The sequence below is a fragment of the Excalfactoria chinensis genome, chromosome 1 (assembly GCF_039878825.1).
Source record: "Excalfactoria chinensis isolate bCotChi1 chromosome 1, bCotChi1.hap2, whole genome shotgun sequence".
Classification (NCBI taxonomy): Eukaryota; Metazoa; Chordata; class Aves; order Galliformes; family Phasianidae; genus Excalfactoria; species Excalfactoria chinensis.
This window is the reverse complement of record NC_092825.1, coordinates 46,766,281-46,782,242: the sequence shown is the minus strand read 5'-3', so window position 1 is coordinate 46,782,242 and position 15,962 is coordinate 46,766,281. Positions and strand designations below refer to the sequence as shown.

Genomic DNA, 15,962 nt, shown 5'->3' with positions numbered 1-15,962 from the left:
TAGCGCAGCTACACGAGGCCGTATACTTCCATGTGTTTATTAACAAGGGGGAAGCTGGGTGGTGGGGAAGGGGGCTGTGCAGCCAGGCTGCTGCTTAAGTCCATTGCCCATCCATGGAGTGAGCTGAGAACAGCCACAACTCATTGCCTGTCCCATGGGTGATGGCACCTCGCTGGTCCTGGTGTCAGACGGTGACCTCAGTCTTGCTGTTGGTGGCCAGGTGCCGGTGGGACTGGCCATACAGCGGTGCTGTGGGCCCAGGCCGGCGTAGGGCCCGGGGGAGGCCTCCCTCCCAGCCCCCTGGGAAGGCAGAGCCCCCTGGTGCTTTGGGGAGGCCCTTGGCCTTGGTGACCCCTGGTGGGGGGCAGCCCTCGGGCCCCTCAGTGGTTGGGAAGGGCAGAGTGCTGGTGGGGGGCACTTCTGGCCCCCCAAAACGCATGTAGAGGTCCTCAGGAATGCTCTCTGCAGGGACAGGGACACAGGTGTCACCCCCATGGGGCACCCCATCCTCTGGCAGGGGGGATTGGCTGGGAGATGGAGTTGGGGGGCTGGGGGGCATAAGGGGGCCTTCTGGGTGCTGATTGGCTGGGGAGGGTGTGGATCCTATCTGCTGATTGGTGAGGAGTGTAGAGAGGGATCCCGGGCATCGATTGGCTGAGCAGTGCAGAATGTCCATGGGGGATCCTGCTGTAAGGTTGGGTGATGCTGCAGGTCTGGGCAGGAGTCTGCATGGTGATTGGCTGGGGAACACAGTGCATGCATGGAGAGGGGTTCTGGACTTTGATTGGCTGGGCAGTGGATCCATAGGGGGATTCTGGGCACTGATTGGACAGGCAGTTGGTCTATGGAGGGTGGATCTTGGCCACTAATTGACTGGGCAGTGGGTCCATGAGGGGAATAATGGGCACTGATTGGCTGGCAGTGGGTCTGCAGGGAACAACCTGGACACTAATTGGCTGGGCAGTGCTGGGGGTCCACGGGAGGATCCTGTGCACTGCCCCCTCCCCACCACGGCCCTGTGCCCTCCCACTCCCCGCTCACCTCCAGCCGTGAGCGCAGTGTAGGCAGTGTAGCTGGGGGCTGGTGGGCTCAGGCTGCTGCCCAGAGGTGGGCGCTTGCTGTGGCCGTGAGGCCGCCCCAGTGGGGTGACACTGGTGCTGTCCACCGCGTTGTTCAGGGGCAACTTGTCTGGGGGCAGAAGTGAGGGCTCAGGGGAGTGCAGAGCCCTCTTACCTGGCTCTGCCTTTCTCCCCCATGGGCAGCAGCACGCCCAGCAGCACGCTGACACCTTGGAGAGGCTCTGAGAAAGGACTGGGGAGCCTATGCCTTACCTGTGCTGTTCCTCGAGGGCCCCCGGGGCAGCCCTTCACCCAGTTGCACCTGCATGCTACCCATCAGGCCGTCAATGTGCTCGGAGGGGCCGTGGCCTGGCTGCTTCAGCAGATCGGTGAGCGTCCTGGGGAGGGGCACAGGAGCACAGGGCCGTCAGGCAATGCCTACATCCCCCCATCCCATCCCATCCCAGGTGTCCCCATTGCCCCATGCCGCAAGCTCTGGGGAGAAGGGGCAGCCCCCTCAATGGAGCCATTTGGGAGCAGAGAAGGCCCCAGGGAAGCGATGAGGGAAGAGGGGCACCCCTCTGTAGCAAGGAGGCTGCGCCAGTGGCCTCTGGTGTTGCCATTCACTGCGTCCTCCCAGTAAGCGATAGCATTAAACATTAAACACCATTACGTAAGACACAGCACCCTGCCATTTACTATTCATGCCTGGGGATGCTGCAGCACTGCCATGACAGTGGCTATCCCACAGCAGGGCACACACAGCGGTGTGTCCTTTAGCCCTGGTCCTGGGGTGGGATGTTGGGTTCCTGCCTTCATCACAGTGAACGCTGATGGGCTGCGTTAGGCTGAGAGATGCCGTCAGGTGGAGGGAGGTGGTCCTTCCACTCTCCTCAGCACCGGTGAGGCCGCACTCAGAGCTGTCTCCTGGAGATCTCCAATAACCACCTGGGCACACTGCTGGGAGCAGACAGACCCGGAGCTCCCTGCCCACCTCAGCCCCATCGCCTGAGCCTCCATCAGCGCTGGACTTTGCACAGAGGCGTCTCTACCCCATAAACCATCTCCTCCTAAATGCCCATCAGCCTCCTGTAGCCCAGCCCTCTCCCCATCAGATTTCCCAGCCCGTGGGGCTGTACCAGCGTGGCCCAGCAGCCTGGGGCTGATGCCAGGCAGCGTGCAGGGCCAGCAGCTCGCGGGGCCGTGGCTGTCACTGCGGGAGCTGCTGCGCTGTCAGCTGCTGCCTCCCCTGCGTGTCCCCAGGGCCCAGCACTCACCCAGGCTTGTTTCACTGGGAGGTCCGATGCAATTTGACCTATTTCTTTTTTTCTTATTATTTCCCCCCTACCCCCCTCCTTTTTTTTTCCCCCCCTTGGGTCTATTTACCAAGCTCAAGCAGCCCTTTAGCTGAGACTTTTCCTCTCCAGATAAATCCATCAGTGCTCATTTCCACAAACCTGCCCCTGGCCTCAACTGCCCGGACAATAACAGTAAGAGCAGCTCCATCGCCATCCACAAGCCTCAAGCACGAGAGGTGGCCCTGGAGGACTCCTTATTGTCGTTTTGGGGGACACTGACCCTATTCTGGGGGCTTGAGGAGGCTCAAGTCGCACTGACTTAGCTCACCCAAAGGTCTGAGATGGCCTTTGAGTGCAGCTCGAGGTGGGGAATGTGGGGCACATCAGCTCATCTTCCTATCTGCATTAAAGTACCAGTGAGCCCAGTGAGGTCTCCATCCATCACCGTGGCCATGGGTGCTGGCCGTGGTGCAGGGTGGCCCCTGGGTAACATGGAAGACCAGGCCAATGGACACAACTGGCAGCCTCAAAACTGTCCCAGTGTGAGCTCCAGGAGGGAGCAGAGAGGAAAGTTCTGGAGCAGGGAGGAAGATGAGAACATGATGACATCTCCATCCCTTGAGCTGGAATGCCACTGGTGTCCCTGAGCCACTGGTGCAAAAAATAGAGGTGAGAGCAGGGGACTGCACCATGGGGGCTTGTTTGGGTATCCCTGGAGATGGGAGCTGGGGTCATACCAGGAATACCCAGCAGGGTTGGGACCCCAGAAAGCACAGAGAAACCCAGCCTGTTCCTTGGCTTTTCTGCAGAGCCCCCAGGCCCCTTTCCGTGGGCCTCCTGTAGGTCTGTATGAGGATGTCCCCATATGGTAGACACAAGCAGATCCCCCTGCCCTGAAAGGACCCCAACATCGGCAGCCTCAAGAAAAACATGGGCAGGTGTTCCTGACTCACAGAGCCTTGGGCACGCCGAGTGAGCACAGGGACGGTGCCAAGTGCTAGCCGAGTAGGAAGGAGAGAGCTTGGCGGAGCCGGCATACGGACCTGCAGAGACATGGGGACATGGGGGGGCTGTAGAGCTTTAGGTGCCTGAACCTGATGAAGCTGTGTTCGAGGTGGACCACAAAGAGTGTGAGCAGCACCAGGAGTGGAAAAACAGTGGCAAAACGGATGGATGGGTGGATGAGCGGAAGGATGGGTGGAAGGATGGGTGGATGGGAACAGGAACCAGTGAGGCCATGCAACAGGGAGCTGGCCCGAGGCCACGCTGCAGCTCCTGAGGAGCAAATGAGAAGCTGCAACCTGCGGCGTCAGGCGGGACACGAGGTCGCAGTGCCCATGCGCGGGGACAGGCAGGTGGAGATCTGGTGCCCAAATGAGATATCTCATAGTGGGATGGAGGAGATGGTGGCACCTGGCTGGGACCTTCAGCCACAGATGCACAAGACCCCAGTGCGTGCCAGAACAGTGGCAGGCTCCTGGATTTGTCCCTAAGAGGTACCCAGGGGAAGCTCGCCTCCTCCCGCTCCATATGGCGGTGTCCAAAAAAATCAGTAGCCTAGGGGAAAAAAGGATCTGCTGGGCAATGAGCCGCACGTTCCCCATGCTGAAGCGTGCTGGCAGCAACCGGGGAGCATCCTCGGGAGGGGGGGCACAGAGCTGGGGGAGACAGCAAATTCCACAGCACCTGATGGAGTGAGAAGGGATGGGAACACAGCCGGGACTAGATGCCCCCAGGCAGGTCCCCATGCAGGTCTCTGAGGTGGTGAATGCAACCACAGCATCGTTACAGTGAAATCATTTCCTTGCCATGCTAAATTCACAGAATAAAACAGCATAAAAGCCCGGGAAGATGTTTATGTGTGTGCACATGTGTGCCAGTGGGGGGGGGGGACAAAGAGGGCAGCTCTGAGTCAGAGCCGCAGGGGTAGGGCTGTACCCAGGGGGGGCAGTGGCTGCCGTCAGCTGCTGAGAAGTGTTAAACTCATTGAATGTGATCATCGGGGGAGAAAAGTGAAAGGGGAAAAAAAAAGAGAAAGGAAAAAGAGGAAAAGAAACATCAACCTGAGTGGACAAACGTAATGCAAGGAAGGAGCAAGGGGACTGCAGCCACTGACCCTCCCTGTCCCTATCCTTCTCCCTGTCCCCATCCCTCCCCAACAGCTGCCCAAAACCACGGTTTGGGGCAGACGCAAGATAAGAACCGTTTGCCTGGAGCAGAAGCTCAGATGAGAAGTGAGGGGCTGGCAGTCAGGGTAGGCTGCCCCACATCCCTGTGGTGTCCCAGTGGCGTGCAGCTTGGGTCCCCTCCCTGGCAGTGACATCCCACCAGGTTACAAGGCACACACACAGGCAAAAAGATACTTCCAACAACAAGCGCTCTGTGCACATCATCAGCTGCTGGGGATAGAGGGACAGCCTTGAGCCAGGGATGAAGGGGACAAGGGATGAAGGGGATGAGGGATGGAGTGGATGAGAGATGGAGAGAGTGGACAAGGATGGAGGGAATGAGGGATGGAGGGGATGTTAGATGCAGGGGACAAGGGAAGGAGGGGATGAAGGATAGAGCGGATGAAGGATAGAGGGGACAAGGGATAGAGGGAATGAGGAACAAGCAGAAGGGATGAGAGACAGAGGGGATGAGGGATGGAAGGGACGAGAGACGGGGAGGACGAGGAAGGGAACAGATGAAGGACGGAGGGGATGATGGATAGAGAGGATGAGAGACAGAGGAGATGAGGGACAGAGGGGTGGAGAGATGGGGAGGGTGAGGGACAGAGGGAATGAGGGATGGGGAAGATGAGTGTCACATAGCTGCCACCACCACCCCTCCGCATGCTAGGGTCTGGGGACTCTCTCATCCCCTTGGGGGTGGGGTGACACTGGGGCTCACCCTGTGCATGGGACCAGGGGAGGTGGGAGGGACCCCTTTACCTGGAGACAGTCATCTCGGTTTGGGGGCCCTGCGCCTTCTCCAGGCCCAGCTTGGTGAAGATGCCCACCAGCACCATGATGGCCACCACGCCGCAGATGATGTAGACGATCATGTTGGTCTTGTCACGGGTGGGGCCCTCAGGGCTCTCATCCACGCGGGCGGGCGGCTGCCCCGTGTTCACCCAGTTTGGGGTGTCGTAGTTGGAGCAGCCGCTCTGGTCCAGGCGCCTGGCCTTGAACTGGCAGCAGAAGCGGTACCCACAGGTCCCACAGCAGTACTGGTAGATGCCGGCGTTGCAGTTGAACGGAGGGTCCCACTGTCCCATCACGTCGTAATACCCGCGGCAACGGTCCCCTCCTGGGGTGGGCTCAGTAGGTGCGGGGGCTGTGTCCTCCACCGCTGGTGCCCGGCTGCTGTTACCGCCGTCCCCAGTGCCGGGCTCGGCACTCCAGCTCTGCTCTAGCAGCACCAGGCAGCAGATGCCCACCACGTAGCTCCGCTCCATCCGCCCGCGGCTCCGGGGGGCCATGGCCTCCCCCAAAGGACCGAGCACTGCTCCACTGGAGGACTCTTCCCCCTTCCTCCGTGCACCGTGGGGAGGGTTACAGCCGCTTGCCTGCCCAGAGAGGGCCCCCCCGGAGCAGCACCATGGCTGGGGGGGGGGGAGCCCCGAGGAGGGGATGCAAAAAGGGAGAAAAAAAGGGAAATAAATTAAAAAGTGGGGTAAAAAAAGTGCACCTCCGTCTCTGCTCCCCCAGAAGCAGCCGATGTGGGGTTCTGAGGTGCGGGATGCAGAGGTTCGGGAGTTCGGGGGTTCAGGGGTTCGGGGTTCGGGGTTCAGGGCTGGGGCAGAGCCCACGGCCGGGGCGGGGATGCGGGCAGCAGTCCGGAGCAGCGGGAACCCTCGGTCGCCCCATCCCCGCCGCGCTGCCGGCACCGGGAGAGGGAGGGAAGAAAGGAAGAAGAAAAGAAAAAATAAGAGCGAAGGAGCGAAAACCCCTCGGCGCCGGGAAGGGAAGGAGGGAGGGAGGGAGGAGGGAGGCAGCAAGGCACGGCTCGGCGGGGAAACCGGAGAAGCTCCTGCAGCAGCGCTCCGTCGCCCGCTCGCCCGCCCCACCGGGCGGCACCGAGCCGGCCCGCCCCGTCGGGTGGGGACCGCCCCGCGCCCCTCCCGCACCGCGCAGCGCCGGAGCCCCCCGGGGGGACGAGGGGAGCGGGGCCGCGGGGAGAGACACACCGCCGGGGAAGGGCGGAGCCGCGGGGCCGGTCCCTGCGAGCATCCCTATGGGGGCTGCGGCCCGAAATCACGGTGCTTGGGGCCCCGCCGGGCTCCTCATCCAAGGGGCGTCAATACGCGGAGCCACGGCACGGTGTCCTCGATGTCACCTCTTGGCCTTGGGCAAACGATTGGGATGGCAGCCCCGTTCCCAGCCCTACACACACAGATGGGTGCTATTCCCCCGCCTGCACTCGGTGCTGTGGCTGGGAATGGGCTGCGGGGAACCGCGCGGCACAATGCCCTATATACACTGCGGGAGCATATGTGCGTTTGCCATTAAAATGATAATTGCAAACATTCTGAAGTTGAGATGTGCAAACTCCCCGCTTCCCAACGGTGTCGGGTTCAAACCCAGCCAGTTTCTTGAGGGATCGGGAGGGAATTGGTTCAAAGAGAAAGCTTTTTTAAAAAACAAAACAAAACCACACACAAAAAAAGCCCAGAAAATAAATGCATACAGCATGTGCTACATTAGGGAGTCAGCATTTAGGACTAAGCCTGTCTGCATCATGGGGGGGACCACAGACCCCATATGCCCATCTGGTGTTGACCCCACAGATCTTCCAGGGGCCACCCCAGCATCCTCACACGGAGCGACGTTCCGGCACTGGGGATGCAGGAGGGCAGCAGAGCGATCCCATCCGCCTGTGCTCACTGGGCTCAGGTTGGAGCCATATGGCCGTGAACAGCGTGTGGTGTGCCGGCTCCGTGGCAGACTGGCAGAGCTCCGCGGGCACAGCAGCCGTGCCAGGGCAATGTGGGGAGATGCCTGCATGCGGCCCTGTCTGATCTGATGAAAGGCCCTACTTGGGCCCATCGTAGCGACCTGAACAGGCTGCATCGCTGGGCTGAGGCCAATGGGATGAAGTTCAGAGAGACCAAGTGCTGGGTCCTGCACTTTGGTCACAACAACCCCAGGCAATGCTGCAGGCTTGGGGCACAGCGGCTGGAAAGCTGCGTGGAGGAAAATAATCAGGGGGTGTTGTTTGATACTTGGCTGAACGTGAGCCAGCAGTGTGCCCAGGTGGCCAAGAAGGCCAACGGCATCCTGGCTTGTATCAGCAATAGTGCAGCCAGCAGGAGGTGACTGTCCCTCTGTACTCAGAGTACTGGTACTGGTGAGGCCGCACGTCCCGTGTTGTGTTCAGATCAGGGCCCCTCACTGCCAGAAAGACATGGAGGCCCTGGAGCGTGTCCAGAGAAGGGCAGCGGAGCTGTGAGGGGTCTGCAGCACAAGTGTGATGGGGAGCGGCTGAGGGAAATGGGGTTGGTCAGGCTGGAGGAGAGGATCTCAGGGGAGACCTCATCCATCTCTACAATGACCTGAAAGGAGGCTGTGGTGAGGTGGTGTTTGGCCTCTGCTCCCAGGTTACAGCAATAGGACAAGAGCCTCAAGTAGTGCCAGGGAATTTCAGGTTGGATATTAGGAAAACGTTCTCAGTAAGAGCGGTACTGTGGTGGCACAGGCTGCCCAGGGAGGTGGTGCAGTCACTGTCCCTGGAGGTGTTCCAGAGCCGTGTGGATGTGGCACTGAGGGACGTGGTCAGTGGGCATGGTGGGGATGGGCTGGCAGTTAGACTGGGTGATCTTAGAGGTCTTTTCCTACCTTTTCTACCCCCAACCCTTAGCCGGGTACTTGCAGGCCTTTGGTAACCCCATGTGGACCTGCAAGTCAGCTCTGCCCTGAAGCACTGCTTTGCTCCACGAGGTCTGGAGAATTAGCAACACCTGAACAGCCCTTCCACCATCTTCCACATCAGGAGACATTTCCTGCTGCTTTCCCTCAGGGCACGATGCCATGGCCCTGCTCCCTGCCCGCTTCCTGCCCTCCCAGTGGGATGAGCATCCCCACCAGACTGTCACCGTGTCAGTGTCACCAGTTCATGGTGACGTCTTCCCACATCCCTGGAGTATTACTGCCATTTTTGGGGTCACCGATGTCAAATGCTGTCGTGCCTCGTCGCGCTCATGCTGGCAACAGATGTGAACCCGTGGGCTCTCCCTGCACACTTGGCCCCATCCCACAGTGTCCCTCTGGTCCAGTGTGCATGTGGCAGTCCCGCTCCCTCAACATGTGTCATCCCTCTTCCCCTGCTGGACTTTAATGAGATGTTAATTGGGGCTGACGCTGCACAAGCGGGCAGAGCTCTCCTGGCTCTGTGGGGCTGCTGCGGGTGCCTGTGCTCCCAGACAGGCCAGGGCTGCAGCAGCTTTATTCCCTCTTGACCCATTTAAAGCAAGCATCGGTGACTAAGGGAGCTGGCAGTGGGATAAAAATACCTCCCACATGTTCCTTGTGAGGCCAGTGACGGAAATAGGGGTGCCGTCACCTCTCCAGGGACCTGGGGGGGGGGGGGGGGGGGGGGTCACCCACTGTTTCACAATCCCAAAGGACTGATGCTATGTGTGCTGCATCCCACATCACTCCGGGCTTCCTGCAGCACCAAGACCACAGGTGTGGGGTTTGAGCCCCACGTCCTGCAGAGCAGACACCCAACACTGCTGTCCCTGCAGGACCCCATGCATCCACCTGCACGGTCCCGCTACTCTCCAGGTGGAATCCCACAGCACCCGAACTATCGTGCTGCCCAGAGTGGCAGCCCTGCTTCCTACATCTGCGACTCCAGCTCCGGCTGTATTTTCATCATTCTAATAATAAGCGCGAATATAGTAGGGATGAATCATGAGCTGCGGGTTTTGCCCCTCCTTCCCCCTAAATCCATCCTGGGGGAGTGGGATGGTGGGGGCTGGGACACGGTGGGGACACAGCCCCATGTCAGTGCCACCTCCTGGCTGTATCGTACCCAGGAGCCCTCCCGCTGCTCTGCACCGCCGTGTTGTGCCAAAGCACCATCCAAACCCCAGGGCACTCCCGGAGCATCCCCAGAGCACTGCTGGTCCGCAGCCACCTGTCCCCATTCACACCCCGAGGGGTTTTGCACCTCTCCACCCTGAGTGCTCCTGGTCAACAGCACCTGAACCCCCGGTCACTGTGGGGTTTGCCTGCCGGGAACCGCTCGCTTTGTTGCAAGGACCTTTAGAAAATGTTAATGCTTTCTTTTCACTGGAAAGCTCTCTGGATGATCTGCCAGAACAGATTTCACACGCTTCTCCTAAAATTATGCCCTTTGCTTTCCCAGCACTTGAGAAGAAGCGCAGCCTGCCGTGCTGGCAGCGTGCGGAGAATGGCTGCATGGAGCCACATGTTAGCGGGGTGAGGGCCGAGCCCACGGGTGGGCTTCCTGCAGTCCCCCACCTGCATACAGCCCCTGGAGCCCACTGCATTCCCCTGCATCCTCAAATATCTCCCTGCGTGCTGTCATCCCCAGCATCCCATCACATCCTCTCTATATCCCTTGCATCTCCGCATCTCCTGTATCCCCCCACATCTCATCACATCCTCCTGCAGCCCTGCATCCCACTGCATCCTCTCAATATTCCCTACATCCCTGCTCCCCCAGGACCTCACCACATCCTCTCTATATACCCTGCATCCCTTTGCATCTGCGTATCTCCTCACATCCCCCTGTATCCTTGCATCTCCAACATTCCCTGTATCCCATCATGTTTTCCTGCATTGCCCCACGTTCCCTATGTCCCCCTACATCCCTCTGCATCCCCTGCATCTCACCACATCCCCCTTCATCCCCCTGCATCTCCCCATGCCTATAGTTTCCCCTATCTGTGGCAAACCTATGGGGACCTCCAGTTCAGGACCCCCACCCCTATCAAGGCTGGGGCTGATTTCTGCTGCTCCCCAAGTGCGTGTTACAATCACCCCCACCTGTCAATGGGAGCACTCAGGGTTTACCCTTCCCCATGTACTCATCTTGGGAAATACAGTGGGGAGATGCAGCCCCGGCCCTTCCTCTCCACCTCCCCCCCCCGCAATCAGCAGCAACTCATGAGCATCACTACGGCTGTAGTTGGAGCTGATTATGTACATCTTAAGTGACTCATTGGGGAATTTTTATTATTTTATTTTTAATAACTGGCAGTGTCACTACGGGGCATGAAGTTTGCTTGGTTGAGTTTGTTGCAGCCGAGATAAATAATTGAGGAGCTGGAGTGCAAATAAGGAGCACTCCTGGGGAGCTGCCGTGGGGCACACCTCACCCTGCCCACCCCACATGCCACTCCTGCCCCTCTGTGCCCACATTGCCCGCAGCCGGGATATGCCATTGCTGTGGTCTTCAGCATCACATCTGTTGGCACTGATGGTGGCAGTGACTGCACTGAAACGCTCTGGGGAGCAGGAAGGGATGGAGGAAACTCCTGAAAAAATCCCATGCACTCATCCCTGACCACAGGTGGCCCCTGCTTGTAAATAGGGCTGAGAGCATCGGGCTCAGACACAGCCCCGGGGTTTTTCCCCGGGGTCCCCCAGCCCCACTCTCCCCCTCCCAGTGCCGCCGCTGCCATCGATCCAGGCTCAGAATAGCTGCTGCCAGCAGCCGGCCGACGCCGCAGTGTTGCTGGAAGGACACGGCCGGTGCCCCCCTCCTTGCCCTGCGGCCCCTGTGGAGATGGAGGAGAAAGGGGAAATGGAGTAAGGAGGGTGGGAGAGGGAGGAACAGCCTCAGAACAAGAGGTGTTGCTGGCACTGAGCGTCCTGCCTTGGAGCTGGTGCCTTCAGGGGGGCTGCTGGAACCAGATCCACTTCCACTCCACTTCTGCTCCACTTCCACTCCTCTTCCATTTCAACTTCCATTCCACTTCCTTTCCACTTCCCTTTTGACTCCATTTCCATTTCCTCTCCATTTTCACTCAATTTTCCATTCCTATTTTCTCCCAATTTCCTATTCCCATTCCATTCCTATTTCCTCTCTACTTCCCATTCCCATTTCCATTGCATTCCTATTTCATCTAAATTCCCATTCCTATTTCCATCCCATTGCCATCTCCTTCCCATTTTCTTTCCCATTTCCTTTCAATTTCCCATCCCCATCCCCATTACCATCCCATCCCCATTCTCATCCCATCCCAACCCATCCTCATTGCCAGCCCCGTTTCCCCATTCACTCCCACAGACCCCCAGGGGCTGCAGCATCCCTTTTCCACCCCCTGCTTCCCACCCCCATGCCATGTGGCCCCATGGCAGCCCCTCCACCTGCCCCAAGGAGCACAGCTCTGTGTGCATTGCTTTCACCCAACCCGAGGTGGCTTTTCTTGGGGCCAGAGGGGGGATTTCCCCCTGGCCGTGCTGCTTCAGGTTAGATGCCCACAGCCCATCCGTGTCTCCCCAGGTGTCACTGGGGCAGGTGGCACCCCAAGGGGAGCCCCCGAAACCAGCACAGGTACCGCATTCAGCTGCCCTTTCAGAAGACATGTGGGACCAGAACGATCCTGACACTACGAAAAGGAAATGGAGGCTGATTGGAGTGGAGAGGCTTTTGGTGTGTGTTTTTGTGTTGGCAATTTTTTTCCAGTCTTTCCTTAAGTGCGAACACCATCTGGCTCCCAAACTCCGTCAGCGCTTCCAGTCCCCAGGCAGCTTCGCTCTCCCTAATGACTGTCATTACACAGTAGTAGTGACTATGGACTACGGAAGCTGATGAGCAGCACAGGGAAGGCTGTGTCCCCAGACAGACTGTGCACAGAGCTGGGTAGCGTTCCTTCCTCAGCCACTTTGGAGAAGAGGCAAAATTGGATGGGGGCCTTTTCTAGTTCAGAGAGTAGAGGGGGCAATCCTTCTCCAACAGAGGTGCAGAGCTCTTGGGTTGGGTGGGGACAGTGTGGTGTCCCACATGGAGCTGTGGGTTGCAGTGTGCTTGGCTGGCGGGCAGCCTGAGGTGGCTCCACACGTGTTCTCAGTGGTTCTCAACCCACAAGAATGAGGGGAGTGTGAGGGAAGAGTGGGCCTAAGAATGAGGGGAGAGTGAAGGGAGAGGGGGCCTGGGTTGGTGCAGCTGCACTCATAGGTGAACAAGCAGCAGACAAGTCCCCCTCACAGCCTGCCTGCGTTTTCCCCCTTTTGCCCATAGAATTAAAGGATCAAGACTGGAAAAGACCTCTAACATCACCTAATCTTATTGTCAGCTCATCCCCACCATGCCCACAAACCACGTCCCTCAGTGTCACATCCACGCAGTTCTGGAACACCTCCAGGGATAGTGATTTCACCACTTCCCTGGGCAACCTGTGCCAGTCCCTCACCATGGCATCCTGCAAAGCAGAAACACCTGAAGAAATAAGAGCCAGAGCCCTCACCTGAGCAGAAAGTGAGCTTTTTTCTTCCAACGGCGTTATTACAGGAGTTTATTTTCTGGTGTGGGGTCTGCATCACACCCATATCACAGCCATAGAAGGCGAGATGCAGCAGCATTGCTCTCTTCACCTCCCAACCCTGCTGTCCATGAAGCAGGTTGTCCTGCTTCCCAGTTGCCCTTCTATTACAACCAGGGAAGTGGTGGAGTCATCATCCCTAGAGGTGTTAATGTCCCCAGGGCTGGTCTTGATGTCAAAACAATTCCAGCAATGGGGATGCATCATGTCTTGAGCTGAGTTAGGCACTATCTGGAGCAAGGCCCATCCCAGGCAGTGTATTTAGGTGCAAAAGAGGAAGTGTGGTGACGAATGTAGGCTCCTATGCCCAAATGGTTCCCTGTTGAAGTGAAGGCAGCAAAGCCAGCTCGGCATCCATGGCAAGGAGAGGAAGGAGGCATCACCCTCTAACAGGACTGCGTGGTCCCACAGAGGCGACGCCACCAGACACAATGTAACTGGTCAATCCCATGACAATCCTTGGACCTCCATGGCTATTGGGTGAGCATGGCAGTGTCCTCCATCTTCTGAAGGCTGTGATAAGGATGAGAACACTAGCTGGGGTGTGGCACTGACATTGGTGGTGGTGGTGACATAGGAAGCCAGAATAGGTGGTGGATGAGGAGCAGAGCTGGGATCTCAGGAGAGAGCACAACCTTCACTAATGGCTTCATTCCCAAAGCTTCTTGCGCAGGTGAGCCATCGGCTTGTGGATGAGCATGGCCATCGAGCTGCCTTGGACTGGCGCTGCTGGTCAATTCTCACACACAGCAACTCCCTGAAGACACACACATAAATTAAGTCATCCCTCCCACGCTCGCATCACTCCCTGCCTGGTTGTGTGCAGCACGGGTACATCCATCACTGTGAGTCCTGTCACCACAAGTGACATGCAGTATTTTTGCAGCCACCGTGAGCTGAAGCGATGGTTGTCTGGGGCCATCATGACAAGCTCCTGCAGCCAGTGCTCCTCCCGACCAGCAGACTCCATTGCCTGCCTCTGGTTCTCACTGACTTCAGTTACCGTAGCTCAGAGCAAAGACAGATTTCCCCGATTCTTTCCCTTGCTTTCTGCTCAAAAAGGCAAATTGTTTCCCATTCCCTGGGCATTCAAGATGCAGAGGGAGTTCCCACGGCTGTCCATGGGTGCCTGCAACCAAACAACAATGCCCAAAGGGAGCAGGGAAGTGGATGTCACAGCATGCAGGGGGCAGGAGAAGCGGGACTGTGCACAGAGCAGATGCTGGATGAGCTTTTCTCCATGAGGCCCCGAGCCATTGGTCAGAAGCAATAATTGAACTAATGGTGATGGGGTTTGGTCCTAAAGGAACTCTCTGCTTCCCCTCTTGCTGGTCTTCCAGCCCCATGTCCCTAAAAGTGCCCTATTCAGCAGCAGACCCATCTGGACTCCCCAGTTCCATAGCTCAGCAGCTATCGGTAACGCAGCATGAATCCTTGGGTTTCCTTCAGTAACTGCAGGCATGGCTGGGACTCCACAAAAATGGGGAAAAATAAAATGCAAAATCCGGTTGTGGTGCAGCTCATGTCCATGCGAGGCTTTATCCCCTAGGGAAGGGCTCTGGCTGCCTGTAGGGAGAGCCCCAGTTCCATTTCCCGGTCATCACAGTCTCTCTTCACCCACACACTCCTGGGTGGTTTTGGTGGTGACCAAGGCAGTGGCTCCCAGCTCGGTGGCTGGCAGTGGGAAGCTGTGGCCATGCTCCTTATGGTGGGGCCAGGTTGTGGCCAACAGCACCACGTCACCCTTGGCATCACCCTGGCAGCATGGCCGCCGCTTCGCTCCATCCCTTCTGGGTGTCCTCAGACCTCCGTTGCGGTGTGGGCAGGGGATCTGTGCTGGGTCAGCACTGCCCTCTGGAGTACTGACTTCCAAGCAGCCGGAGCTGGGCAGGAGGCCGGCATCTCCCAGGCTTTCTGAGAGAGGGTGAGAAATGGGGTCAGGGGCTGTGAAGCAAATCCTGAGACAGGGATCTCCCCACCACAATGCTTTGTAGCACGTTTTTTTCCCCAAAAGTGTAATCGGGGAAGATCAGCCGCGCACTTGTGCCTCGAGCCTCCTGTGAGCCCGTGCTAGCAGCAGGCACCCGGCATGATCGCTTCCCACTTAAAAATAGACTTGTTTACAAGCAGCAATGGCCACGTGCCTCCCCACACTTGCTGTCACGGGATTTCTCCCTCTTTTGTTTTCAGTACTGTTCCTGAGGGTCCCCGGTGGGCACAGTGACTTCACCTCCTGGAAATGCCCTGTGGGGAGAGGCACAACTCTACCTCTTGTCCTAACAATGTTGTCTTTGGGAATGACCCCATAAGATGCTTGGTGCTCTGTGTTCTGCTGATAAGGGCTGGCTCTGACACTGTCACCTCTTCGGGGTGGCAGTGGCACGCAAGTGTCAGAGGGTGCTGGGAACACCTTGTGGGGTGCTCAGCATGGTACCCCAATTCACATGGCTCCCACCGCATATCGAGTTCTTTTCACGTTGCCCTATGCCTAATGGAGAAAGGGGTGATCTCTGAGGCACCCCAAGGAAGATGTAGGAAATCAGAGCTGCACCAAGAAGCCAACAGGGTGAGCACAAAGTCTCCTACCTTCAACCTCCTGCTCCGTCTTCCTCCTCTTCCTCCTTCGCTTCCCCAGCTTGCAGGCAAGGAAGCCCCAGAGAGCTGCCAGGGCCAGGAGGAGCCCCACCAGCGCAGGGACCCCAAAGATCAGGAGGCTGCTGGGCAGGTCCGTGGAGGGGACAGTGGGCAGTGTGTCTGAGCTGGGCACTCCAGGGGCGGGTTCTGCTGCGGTGCAAAATGCCAGCAGGGTCAGAAGGGGCAAAACGGCATAACCAAGGTCTCCCAGCACTGGGGCTGCAGTGATGGAGCTCCATCCCATCTCTGTCGCCACTTCCACCACAACCCACAAAAGTTCCCTTCCAAGCCCACCCCACAGCATCCTCCGGCCCCCTTGGCCACCCAGCCCTGTCCGCACTTACTTGTGTTGTCCCCAAACAGCTCAGAGCACATCACGCAGGACCTGGTTAGGGGGTCGAAGCACTGGGAGGAGAGGCAGGAGGCACTACCGTCTGCTTTTCCCGGGGAGGCCATGGCCGAGCGCTCCTGCAT

General features: G+C 58.2%; 2 protein-coding genes across 3 annotated transcripts; both read right to left on the bottom strand.

The window, feature by feature from the left end:
• Positions 1 to 22: 22 nt before the first annotated feature.
• On the bottom strand, positions 23 to 6,785 carry SHISA8 (shisa family member 8). Of its 2 annotated transcripts, XM_072347100.1 has the most exons (5): positions 6,528 to 6,785; positions 5,290 to 5,942; positions 1,332 to 1,456; positions 1,042 to 1,188; positions 23 to 462 (listed from the first exon to the last, which is right to left on the bottom strand). In XM_072347100.1, the coding sequence occupies exons 2-5, from the start codon at positions 5,817 to 5,819 to the stop codon at positions 185 to 187; spliced, it is 1,080 nt and encodes a 359-aa protein (XP_072203201.1). In that variant the 5' UTR covers positions 5,820 to 5,942; positions 6,528 to 6,785; the 3' UTR covers positions 23 to 184. The 2 variants fall into 2 exon arrangements, with proteins under 2 accessions (XP_072203201.1, XP_072203194.1); XM_072347093.1 differs by lacking the exon at positions 6,528 to 6,785 and having other exon boundaries at positions 5,290 to 6,412.
• Positions 6,786 to 14,454: 7,669 nt separating this feature from the next.
• TNFRSF13C (TNF receptor superfamily member 13C) lies at positions 14,455 to 15,962 on the bottom strand. The gene is made up of 3 exons (XM_072347042.1): positions 15,833 to 15,962; positions 15,441 to 15,638; positions 14,455 to 14,768 (listed from the first exon to the last, which is right to left on the bottom strand). The coding sequence occupies exons 1-3, from the start codon at positions 15,960 to 15,962 to the stop codon at positions 14,455 to 14,457; spliced, it is 642 nt and encodes a 213-aa protein (XP_072203143.1).